This window comes from Electrona antarctica (genome assembly GCF_951216825.1).
Source record: "Electrona antarctica genome assembly, chromosome: 3".
NCBI classification, from domain to species: Eukaryota; Metazoa; Chordata; class Actinopteri; order Myctophiformes; family Myctophidae; genus Electrona; species Electrona antarctica.
Genome location: NC_136808.1, coordinates 22,886,125 through 22,899,480, shown reverse-complemented (window position 1 = coordinate 22,899,480; position 13,356 = coordinate 22,886,125). Strand labels below are relative to the sequence as shown.

The 13,356-nt window shown below is 43.2% G+C and overlaps 1 protein-coding gene across 1 annotated transcript in view; it reads right to left on the bottom strand.

The window, feature by feature from the left end:
* LOC306920069 (CD82 antigen-like) overlaps window positions 1-13,356 on the bottom strand; it is a 57,228-nt gene that overhangs the window by 20,122 nt on the left and 23,750 nt on the right. Inside the window, exon 4 of the mRNA XM_079496685.1 lies at window positions 2,312-2,436. Within this exon, the coding sequence (XP_079352811.1) occupies window positions 2,312-2,436 (125 nt within the window). The remainder of the gene's footprint in view (window positions 1-2,311; window positions 2,437-13,356) is intronic.

Genomic DNA, 13,356 nt, shown 5'->3' with positions numbered 1-13,356 from the left:
GAATGAGAGAGAGGATCAAACTTTGGAGCAGTACTGGAGGTATTCTGGGAATTAGAACGTCCCAGGGTTCAATCTTTGACTCCACTTGGGACCATGTTTTTTCTATAAAAAAAATTATCTGGGTGGGGACGTGAAAGACCACCACCGACTCCTCCCTCAACACAGCTGAAATGCCCTTGAGCAAGGCACTGAAACCCCTAATGCTCTGGTGGAGCTGCTCAGTGGCAAACAGTATAACGTGCCTTTCAGATGGGCCGCGATTAACACGCCTAGTAATTAATTTTTAATGAGAGGCCTGCGTTGTTCTTTTTTTGTACACACGGAGAAGTTGAGTGCGTGCGTGCGTGCGTGCGTGTACAGGGCGTTGAAAAAGGAGCACTCATGCTCAGCATACCTACCTACCCTGGGTAAATAAAGCTAAAATAAATAAATAAATGTTCAGGTGTCCTCGGTGAGTCACTTTTGACTCACAACAACAGTACAGCGAGACAATCGAGACACACATGAGACAACATGATGTGATGAAATGAAGTAAGGTGGAATTCACCGAGTCACCATGCATGCTGTGCTGTCCCACATGAACTAATGTGAGTCACTGAACAGCAATAGTGTCCCACACTAACTCTAATGATGCACTATAAGCATACATGGGCAACTGGCGGCCCCCGGGCCACATGCGGCACCCACCATCACTTTTTGCCAAAAAAATATATATGTTAATGACGTTTTGAAGATTTAGAACACTTTCCTGGGGGTCTTTATGTGTGTAATATGTGGTTTTAGATCTTTAGCAGTGAGCTCAGTGTATCTGATTACGTCATGGACACTGGGCTCACTTACTTCCTGGACTACATGTTGTCTCAGTAAGACAGCCCTCCCCCTATCCACAAGGAGGAGCAGTGCCCCAAAGGCCAAAGCATTATGGAAATTGTAGTCCAGGAAGGAAGTGAGCCCAGTGTCCATGACATCAGAGACACTGGGCTCACTGCTAAAATCTAACATATTACACACATAAAGACCCCCAGTGAAGTTTCAGTTAATATCCTATAGTAGTAGCTGAATGACTTATTAGAATTGTTCTTTTTTTCAAGTCCAAGTCCAATGTATTTGCATTTAAGTTCATAAAGTTAATGTAAGTAAAATAAATTAAATAAACTTTTCAGGATTCCAATTTAAAAATAACAAAAAATAATATATATCTCTGCTGTCGGGAGGAAACCTCATAACTCCAAAATGTAAAATTTTCAGGATTTTTTTCAAACAAAGCAATACTGCTTCATCAAAGTTGGTGTTGTAACTTTATATATTGTCAATTACTTGCAGTGGTGGAGTTAGTTGCTTTAGCAGACATTTTGAGGGTCCAATGGAGTTAAGAGGTTTTGTTCAAAGCACTTTTTACTATACTTTCGATTGGTTCAATATTTTCGAATCAACACACAGACGTAATGGGTGTTCAATAGCACTGATTTATGCCAAAAAAAATCAAAAACCTCAAAAATGGAGTTATGAGGTTTCCTCCCGACAGCAATATATTCTGGATTTCAATTCAAATATAGCAAAAATAGCAGATCTACAAGCTCAAAACGCGTCACAGAGCGACACGTTTTGAGCTTGTAGATCTGCTATAGAGCGTCGCAGTCCCGCCCCCTACCATGGACCAGGAAATGAATCCCAATGCATTTTTCCCATAGACATTTCTTAAAGTATTCATTTAAAGACGGTTACGCCGCGAACAAAGCCAACTCGAGTCGTGACAACTCATGACAACACAAACAATATTTTGGACCAAACAAATAATTACAAAGAAGAAAAACAACAAAAAAAGTGTTGTAACCTGCCGTTTTTTTCTTCTTTCTAATTATTTGTTCGGCCCAAAAAATTGTGTTTGTTGTCACGACTCGAGTTGGCTTTGTCAGTGGCGTAAACGTCTTTAAATAAATACTTTCTGAAATGTCTATGAGGAAAATGAACGGAGAATCATTTCCTGGTCCAGGGTAGGGGGCGGGACTCTATTCCCACATGACATTAGAGTCAGTAGAGGTGCTCCGATCAATCGGCCACTGATCGTTGATCGGCCGATATTCACTCCCAAATGACTTGATCGGTGATCGGCAATTTACCCTATCTGCTACTCAATCAGTAGCAGATAAGTCAATCAGATAGTATATCATTTTGCATCCTCATAGATGTAATAAAGAACTCACCAGGCCGAGCAGGCAGCGGACCTCATGGATGTGAAGACCCTTACAGGTCTGGAACTCTTGTGTACAAATGGAACCAAATGGACCTCATAGATGTATAAAGAACTCACCAGGCCGAGCAGGCAGCGGACCTCATAGATGGCACCCAGACAGCCCAGGAAACCCATGAGCATGGAGAACCCTCCCACTCCTATCAGGATGTAGGAGGCCACCTTCAGAGCCATGGAGGAGTCCTCTGCAGACAACACAGGTGATAACATGCAGTAGGTTAAATACACAGTAAAAAGTCTCTATACTGCCTCCCCCTGGCCAGCCCGGGGCACCTGATGGAGGGGAAAGTAAGGAACTGATTGGAATAATAAACGTGTTCCTTCCACATGCTATACATCCAAGTTCCAACCGGGGAATAAAACTAAATAAACTGAATTCGGTATTCACCAAAGTCATGTAATGGAGAAGTTCATCCCTTTACTGTGGAAGTGTTTTGTGCAAGCCAGTGGTTCTCAAAGTGAGGTCCAGGGACCTTCAGAGGCCCTTGAGGTGGTTCCAAACAGGCCCTTTACAGGTCTGGAACTCTTGAGCGTCCAAATGGAACCAAATGGACCCATCCATTTATACTCTCTCAAGAGTTATGGGGGTCCTTGAAATAAAAAGAATGTTTCAGAACCATTGCTCTGTTCCATCAATTCAGGTTTCATTTGTAGTCGTGTGCAAACATTTGGACGTTTTAAAAACTTCTGGATCCCACTGCCAATATCACCACACATGAGCCTGGAGCGTGGAAAACCTTGATTTCATGTTCACTAGTGCCAAAGCCTGTAAGCGGCTACAGTCACCGATGAGATATCTTACTCATTCCGGACTAAGTTCCAAAGTGTGTGCGGAGATAAATTGTGGAGGGAGAGAAGTATTTGTGTTGGCATGTTGAGGAGTGCGTCTCTCTGCCAAACATCCCCGGGCTCTCCAGAAAGAAAGAGAAAAAAATACAAAAAAAGCAGAGGGATTGTAACTTAGTACGCTTCCAGAAGTCTGGAGATGCTATCCAGAACCGCAAAGAAACGACTATAAATAATAGAACAAGATTTTGGAAGGCATAATCTAAACTCTGCAAAAAAAACAAAACAAGCTCTTCTAAATTACAAGTAATTATAGTAAGATTCAGTAGGCCAGCTTGGCAAAGGACCAGGAAGCGCAGCATACAAAGACGGAAAACTAGATACGTTTAGAGCCATCCGTCCATCTTCAACCGCTTATCCGTAGTCTGGTCGCGGGGGCAACAGCTCCAACCAGAGAGCTCCATGCAGACTTCCCTCTCCAGTGCAACATTAACCCATTTTGGGCGGAAACCCCTTTGTGTTTTAAGCATTATATTATACTTTAGCTATTGAAAATAGTGCCACGCTATGAGCTTGTAGGTCTGCTATTTTAGAAAAATCGTGAAATGTGGCGCAAATCTTTGAATATACATTCTTTCAGAGCGAACGTTTTTAACTCAAATCTTTGCTTCTGGGGAAGTCCCTGGAACAACATATTTTCAGATGGAGGTCGGTGGCCAATTACATATATTTTTGGCGGTCCTTGACATGAAAATGTTTGAGAACGACTGACATAGAAATATAGGTTTTTCAGAAAACTTATTTTAGAAGATTTTTTTAGAATCATCCTCAGGTCTAATTGGGTTAATAGTAACTTCCTCCTGGGGGATCCCGAGGCGTTCCAAAGGCCAGTGAGTCGATGTGATCCCTCCATCTGCGCCTTGGTCTGCCCCGGGATCTCACTCCTCCCCCCGAGGCATCCTAACCAGATGCCCGAAACCACAAGTTTGTTTAGTTTACATGACGTTTAGATTCATTGACAAAACTCTAAAGGTTCAAAGCAGTTCCACACAGATGGCACTATATATAAATAATTGACCTTCTATATATAGTTGAAGTTGTAGAGCTGTCTGTGGGTCTGTGCTGGGTACTGACGATCAGAAACCCCTTATCAGCGATACCGGCAGAGGTTTACAGTATTTTGCTGACAGCACGTTGCAAATTTAGATTTTGGCTGGCGGAGAGCCCGTGAAGGAGAACACTCCTCATTCTGCTCATTGTGTGACCTTTTGAAAAGTGTTTCTGTATGCATTTTGTAAAAGGAAGCATATTGCCAGAACCTTGATTTAAAATAAATAAAATGGATTCACAGGCTATGCTTTTCAAAAACAAAAAACAGACAATTTGTCAATGTGTGATCCTGCCACTGACCGACCCCACTGTACCCATAGTTTGAGAACCTCTAGACCATTTAGACTATGTTTCTGTCAGTGGTGCTCAACCTTTTTCATGTGAAGGACTCCCAGAATTATCTGTATCACGATCTTTCAAAGATAGCAGATCTACAAGTTTGTAGATCTGCTTTTTTTCAATAGCTAAAGTATAACATAATGCTTCAAGATGTTCAAGCTCACACTAGCGCACTGCACTCTCGTAGATCTTCTATTTTAGAATGCTTGTCTGTCTATTATGACATGGCCAGAATAAAGAGGCTCGAGGTGTTAAAGTAAGCATTTCCTATAGGTTTCTACAACTGTATCACAGAACCCCCCCGACGACTCAACACCCCCACTTGTCTTCTCCCTCCCCCTGTCCTTGATGCCTCCCAGAGAGTTTGGAAAAGGAAAACACCATAAAATGAAAACAAATAAAAAAGTTTCACAATTTCTTTTGCAACAAACCTACGGGGAGAGGGTGGGGGGACAGGGCAAAATATGGGAGTTGTGCATAATAAACCAGCCGTTCTCAAAGTGGGGTCCATGGGGCGGGGTCCCCAGGGGTCCTTGGAGGAGAGGGGGTTCCAGTGGGTCGGTCCCATCCCAGCAAAATCAGTTAATATAGCAGCAAAATCTGTTTAACCACTGAAAATAGCAGATCAATACAACCTCACAACGTGTCATATCACAACAACAAAAATTCAGAAGGTGGACGTCCGTGGGGCCAAAAAACATATAATCTGACCTTGGGTTTACTTGACAGGAAACGGTTTGAGAAGAACCACCGTCTGGCATATAAACACCGAGGTATTAGTAGAGCTCTGCCTGAAACTAACACGTCACTGCACTGATGCTTGTAAATGTGGCATGATCTTGAAAGGCTATAAAGAACGATACATTCCACCCCTCCAGCCCCCCCTCCCTCCCTCCCTCCCCCCCCCCCTCGGGCTCTGGCCTTGAGGGGAAACGTAGACTCCCCCTGATCACTGAACCAGAGGCTGACGGCCGCGAACCCAACCGCTCCAACCCAAAACAAAAGGGGAAGTATGGAGTTTATGATGGAAAATGTGGCAAAGCCAGGAGGGGGGTGGGGGGAATGAAGGGTGTGTGTGTGTGTGTGTGTGTGTGTGTGTGTGTGTGTGTGTGTGTGTGTGTGTGTGTGTAACTTAGACAGCATTTTATGTAGACTTAGATGGCAGTTTATGTAGACTTATAGCATTTTATGTAAACATAGCACTATATAGTATATATATAAGTTTCATTTTATAGATATTCCACTGTTACGTTCTTAGCTTACGTATGATTCATATGTATATGATGTATTGCCACTTTTTGTTCTTGCTTAATGTAAGTCGCTCTGGATTAAGAGCGTCTGCTAAATGCCTAAATTGTAAATTGTGAGCGTGTGCGTGCGTGTCTACAGTATACTTGTGAGGGCCAAAAAGTCCCAGACAAATTTGTGAGGGACTTTGGGCAAGTCAGAGAAATGGTCGTTTATGGTTTCAAACCCTTTTTGGGTGTTGGGTCTTATAATAAGGGAAAAGATTGGGTCCAAACCCAATTAGACATTTAGCTTTAAGGGTTGGAGTTATGCCCGATAGTTGTGCGGTCGTGTTTTGCAATGAAAATAGTTTTAGGTTTTTGGTAGAAAAAGAAATGACTAGAAATGACATTCATAAAATTGGTGTCCTAAAATGCTGATCTCCTCACATGAATGGCCGCGCGCACGCGCACACACACACACACACACACACACACACACACACACACACACACACACACACGCACGCACGCACGCATGCACGCACGCACGCACGCACGCACGCACGCACGCACGCACCTTTCAACACTTGGCACTGACTCCAATCCCATAGTCGCTGTCAGGGGAAAACCTTGCATGTGTTTTACTTTTAGGGAAATAGAAGATAATAAAAGAAAGGTCTTCCAATGGATTCAATGTAGTTATTATTTAGTCACAAGCTGCTGTTAATAGGGCATGAATGAAAAATAATACACATAAAAAGAATGAAATCTGGAGATAGGCGGTTTCTGCCCGTCAGGGAGGGCAGGGCGATATGACCCCAGGTCAGGTCAGTGCCAGAACCAACGTCTGTGGTTGAATTATTATGACACAAAGGAGAACCAGTGAACTTACAGCATTCACCACCACACACACACATGCATGCACAGCCCTCCCCCCACACACACGCACAGCCCTCCCCACCCACACACACACGCATGCACAGCCCTCCCCCCACGCACATACACAGCACCCCCCCACACACACACACAGCCCTCTGCCACACACACACACACACACAGACACGCACACAGATTCTCTACAAACATCACATGACTGTGAGTGACTCACATTTTATGCTGCAACAGGGCTTGAACAAACAGCGCTGCACGGACACATCACCACCACCAGCAGCACTGATTTCATTCCTCACTCACACACACCCAGCCAGTGCCGTCGCTACCTATACGCGCAAAACGCACTGCGAGTAGGGCAACACGCCGAGGGGGGCAACAAAATGTGCCAAAAAGTGCCAAGCTGACCCTCAAAATAACAAATTTCTCTGCGGCTCCACCGCGCAATAACGAGTGGCCGTGTGTGCGTCATCGCAAACAGCGGAAATAGCCGATCTGGAGGAGGAATAGCAGCGCTCTCGCCGGGAGGGGGGGCAGCACAAATATCCTACGAGTAGGGCAACCAAATGGTCAGCTACGTCCCTGCACCCAGCCAGCAGCTCATTGACTCAACCTCAGCACCACTGTTTAGCAGTGTTGATTTTGTCGACTAATGCTATGACGAAAAATGTTCGTCGACTATCCTTTTTCACTGACGAAAACTAAATGGAAACTACATGAAAACTAAGCTATGATGACTAAAAGTAAGACTAAATATATTGACAATTTCGTCAAACAAATAAAAACTAAAGTTAGGAAGGGAGTCAAGGGACTAGTGGACAAAAGATCCAGTATAAGTAAGACGCACATCATTTTACATGTGGTTGCATGCTGAAAATAGCAGATCTACAAGCTCACAACGCGTCGTGCTGCGACGCGTTGTGGGCTTGTAGATCTGCTATTTTCAGAAAGTGAAAAATCAGTCGTTACGACGGCATCAAGGCCCGCCAAAAGACATTTTAGTCGACTAAATAAACTGTAGATTTAGTCTAAAAACGTACTAATATATTTAGTAGACTAAAACATTCCAGGTGACTAAAATGCAACTAAATGAAAACTATTCGAGAGACTAATGACTAAAACTAAAATAGAAATTTGCTGCCAAAAACAACGCTGCCAATACTGTAGGAGGTGATGTCATTCAGCAGGCCCTGTCTGTCAGTATTACTGTAGGAGGTGATGTCATTCAGCAGGCCCTGTCGGTCAGTATTACTGTAGGAGGTGATGTCATTCAGCAGGCCCTGTCTGTCAGTATTACTGTAGGAGGTGATGTCATTCAGCAGGCCCTGTCGGTCAGTATTACTGTAGGAGGTGATGTCATTCAGCAGGCCCTGTCTGTCAGTATTACTGTAGGAGGTGATGTCATTCAGCAGGCCCTGTCTGTCAGTATTACTGTAGGAGGTGATGTCATTCAGCAGGCCCTGTCGGTCAGTATTACTGTAGGAGGTGATGTCATTCAGCAGGCCCTGTCGGTCAGTATTACTGTAGGAGGTGATGTCATTCAGCAGGCCCTGTCTGTCAGTATTACTGTAGGAGGTCATTCAGCAGGCCCTGTCTGTCAGTATTACTGTAGGAGGTCATGTCGTTCAGCAGGCCCTGTCTGTCAGTATTACTGTCTGTCAGTATTACTGTAGGAGGTCATGTCATTCAGCAGGCCCTGTCTGTCAGTATTACTGTAGGTCAGTCCATTCAGCAGGCCCTGTCTGTCAGTATTACTGTAGGAGGTCAGTCCATTCAGCAGGCCCTGTCTGTCAGTATTACTGTAGGAGGTCATGTCATTCAGCAGGCCCTGTCTGTCAGTATTACTGTAGGAGGTCATGTCATTCAGCAGGCCCTGTCTGTCAGTATTACTGTAGGAGGTCATGTCATTCAGCAGGCCCTGTCTGTCAGTATTACTGTAGGAGGTCATGTCGTTCAGCAGGCCCTGTCTGTCAGTATTACTGTAGGAGGTCATTCAGCAGGCCCTGTCTGTCAGTATTACTGTAGGAGGTCATGTCATTCAGCAGGCCCTGTCTGTCAGTATTACTGTAGGAGGTCATGTCGTTCAGCAGGCCCTGTCTGTCAGTATTACTGTAGGAGGTCATGTCGTTCAGCAGGCCCTGTCTGTCTGTCAGTATTACTGTAGGAGGTCATGTCGTTCAGCAGGCCCTGTCTGTCTGTCAGTATTACTGTAGGAGGTCATGTCATTCAGCAGGCCCTGTCTGTCAGTATTACATAACCGTCACCACCTTCATAAATTGAATCATCCGTTCTTACTTCTTATATTTCACACTGTAACTATCTTTGATTCCTTAGCATAAAGTGTTAAGTTAGGACTTAGGAGTCTAAATCGGTGGTTTTCAACCTTTTCATTTCAAGGCCAATTATTTATCCGGCATTTTGAGCCACGCGGAACCACCATTTGATGACATTTAGCCTCTCAGACCCAAGACTAAAAGAACATTTTGTTGTCGATCAAAATAACAATTCTTCTACATTCTCTAATCGCGGAGACTTCTTGTAAATGTTCATGAAATGGAGGTACAATTACAAAAGGGGTGATTCATCAAAGGTTAGTGAAAAACTTTGGCGGGGAAACGATCTTTATTAATATGGATTATTATAGAGCGTCGCAGTACCGCCCTGGAAAATAATTCCCCGTTCATTTTCCTCATAGACTTTTCAAAAAGTATTTATTTAAAGACGTTTACGCCGCGGACAAAGCCAACTCGAGTTGTGACAAATCATGACAATAAACATAATGTTTTGGGCCGAACAAATAATTAGAAAGAAGAAAAAAACGGCACATTACAACACTTTTTTTGTTGTTTTTCTTCTTTGTAATAATAATGTCACATTTGTAATGACCTTTTATTTATTTTTTTGTATTCAGACAGCCAGCAATGAGTAAAACGATCCCAAAGAAAATGTAGTCTCTGTGACACATGTAGGGGCCACAATCTGCATTTAAAGATGTTCCTAGAAGCTTTGTCATTGGTCGGGAAAAAAAACCTGGTCGAAATGACAAACCAATCAGGAAGTAGACAGGCAAATCGACCAATAACAAAGCTTCTGGGGGGGGGGGGGGGGGGGGGTTACCCATTGCTGGCTGAATACCCAAAGAAAAAGAAACCTGACATATTGCTTATAGCAGCTTTAACGTCAGTTAATACTTCACATCCATGTCATCATGGCTGATCTGTTTCTTGTTGGAACACACTTCTTATATGTTCCAAAATGTGACATTTATGATGTAGTATTGAAGTGTAATTTTATTTCTGCCTCTTGGCCAGTTCCCTCTTGTAAAAGAGACGCGGTCTCTATGTGTTTTTACTGGTTAAATAAAGGTTAAATAGAAGAACAAATATATATGACGCAATAGATAGATGGCATTTCCAATAAGAATAAACTGGCCATAATAGTGGCCTTTAGCGGCAGCCATGTCAACACTTTGGTTCTCTATCATTGTGTATGACAATTATCATCATCAAGTGAAATGTCACGACAGCCCTACTCAGCACCAATTGTGATGCTCATCTTATATATGGGAGTCACCATTCAATCAACGCATCTTATGTCTGGATCACTGTCCCTTTATGACACCACCCACCACCAACCCAGAGAAACAAAATAAAATTAATGAAAGAACTCTCCCAGACACAAACTCTAACTCTGTCTCTTCTGTCTCCTCCTTCTTTTCTTGGCTGTATCAGTGATGTAGTGCAAGGCAGCGTGTGCGTGTGTGTGTGTGTGTGTGTGTGTGTGTGTATGAGTAAGGCCCTGGGTATACTGGGCTGATGTGTGATGCATGCTGATGCGAGGACACTGGGCAGAATGAGCCCAGTGTCTGAGGGGAGGAACACCTGCAGATCAGCCACAGACGAGGAGACAATGTCCTCACTAACGCTCCCCGTCTCTCTCTCCCTCTGGAGAGTCATACTCTGTGACACTCTCTCCTCCCACTGACTCTCTCTCTCGGGCCGCACGGCCAAAAAAGCTGCTCTAGATATAGGTGTACCAGCAATGTTGTTTTTGGCAGCAAATTTCTACTTCATTTAGTTTTAGTCATATTTTAGTCACCTGGGAATGTTTTAGTGTTAGTCTAGTTTTAGTCAACTAATTGTCATAAGATTTTAGTCGACTAAATCTGCAGTTCATGTAGTCGACTAAAATGTATTTTGGCGGGTCTTGATGCCGTCTTAATGGCTCATTTTACACGATCTACAAGCTCACAACACATCACGATGCGTTGTGAGCTTGTAGATCTGCTATTTTCTGCTATTTTAGTTGTGAGCTTGTAGATCTGCTATTTTAGTCTAGTTTTTATTTGTTGACGAAATTGTCAATACATTTAGCTTAGTTTTCGTGAGTGAAAAAAGCTAGTCGACGAACATTTTTTCATCTTAGTTTTAGTCGACAAAAACAACACTGTGTACCAGTAGTAGGCAACAGGCGGCCCGTGGGCAAGAACTGAGAGACTCACGTAGGATACGCGCAGCAATGGCTTTGCGTTGACGAAACCAAGTTAGGATGACGTTCTCTCTCTCCATTCTTCTTTGACTGTAACATTACTCTATATTAGACTTTGGGATGAAGAACTTATCTCACATGTAAGAAAAAAACAAAACTAGGTTTCACATGCCTTAAGCAATAAGGCAAAGGTTTGTGTTCGTTCTAAGTAGAGACCAAGAAAGAGCTCTTGTTCAAAAAGTTGTTTTTATTAACTAATTATCACACACACACACACACACACACACACACACACACACACACACACACACACACACACACACACACACACACACACACACACACACACACACACACACACACACACACACACACACACACACACACACACACACACACACACACACACACACACACACACACACACACACACACACACACACACACACACACACACACACACACACACACACACACACACACACTTTGTGGCATTTGTTCCAGTTCCTAAATTAGCCATTGATTATTTCATTTGTGTTCCAACTTACTTGCCAACCCATGCCTGCCTGCTGTATACTAGTGTTCAATAAGGAACAAACAGAAATTCTTAGGGAACCAATAATCGTAATCTGAAATAGTATTTGCTGCATACAAGCATACAGAGACCAGCCTCGATGAGGCTGAGATAAACTTGAGAACTAAATATTCTAATCGATTTCACAATATGGATATTGAAAGTTAACTGTGTTGGTCTTTATCCCAACGAGACAAAACCTGAATACGTAAATATATGGAAATCCAATAATAACCACGTTATCAAAACACTTAACACTCCTTTGAAACAGGTTGATGACTACAAGTATTTGGGTTCATATATATCTTCTTCCCAAAAGGACTTCCAAACTGGGAAGGGCCTGGTCAGCCTGCAATGACATGCATAAGATCTGGTCATCTCAGGCCAGTCAATTAATGAATACCTTTGCAACGACAATATTAATGGTAAGTACATACAGCTTTATGTACAAAACTCCGTACTAACCCTTTAGAAAGGTTGAGAATTACTGACATATCCAATGCCCTCTTTACCAAGTAATCAGATAAGGGAAACAGGAAGTGTGTAGAACTTCCGTAAGGTACATAACCGCAGCCTGCTGTACTGTACAACATAATGTGCAGAACACCTGATGCCTGTGTTTCTGGCTTCAATTTAACCCATTTAGACCTGGGGACGATTCTACAATATGTCTACTAAATCCTGACCGTTTTCTGAAAAACCCATATTTCTATGTCAGTGGTTCTCAAACTATTTCATGTCAAGGATCCCCAAAAATATATGAATTTGGCCGTCGACCCCCATCTGAAAATATGTGGTTCCAGAAGGAAAGATTTGAATTAAAAAAAAGCTATGAGCTTGTAGATCTGCTATTTTTCAACAGCTAAAGTTTAAAATAATGGTTAAAACACCAAAAGGGGTTCCCGTCCAGAAAGAAAAGAGAAAAGTAAAAAAAGAAAAACATAGGTGATGTCACATTGCGATGCATTGCGAGCTTGTAAAGATCTGCCATTTTCACCCCGTTATGATGACATGTATGCCCAGAATAGGGATGATAGAGTTCAAGTGGTTACAGTTACAGAGGCATAATAAGCAATAGTGGAATCTTTCATAGAGGCAGAAGCAACAGCCAGACCACAACACAGCACAGAAAATATGTTTTCTGAGCAGTTCTCATTGTGGAACCATGGAAAATATACTTTCGCAAAACATTCACGCACGCACGCACGCACGCACGCACGCACGTGCAGAGAGTGTTAGAGAGGCAGGGGCTGAAATCCCCTAAGAGGGCACTTTTGGACCAAAATAGCGAAAATAGCAGATCTACAAGCTCACAAGAGCTTGTAGATCATCTATTTTCAGGGCCCAACCCAGCACTCTTTAGCTAGTGGAGATGCGGTGTACGATATGGATTTCTAAACTAATTTGTTCAACACAAAATACTGTGTTCAAGTTCAGGAGACTGAATGCTGCCTTCCGGCATGGCATGGAAAGGAGAGGAGGGCATTTGCATTTCTTTAACCAAAGTAAACGCTACATTCGTGGTCTGGAGAGGGAAGTTGTTTTACAGACGAGAAAAAGGGGCAGGGGCTGAAGCCCCCTTTGATGTCTATGTGTGCACGTCCCTGCGTGCACGCACACACGCACGCACACGCACAGCCTGAGGCGTGTTAATCATGGGTCCATTGGTTGCCCTACATGTGTTGCTA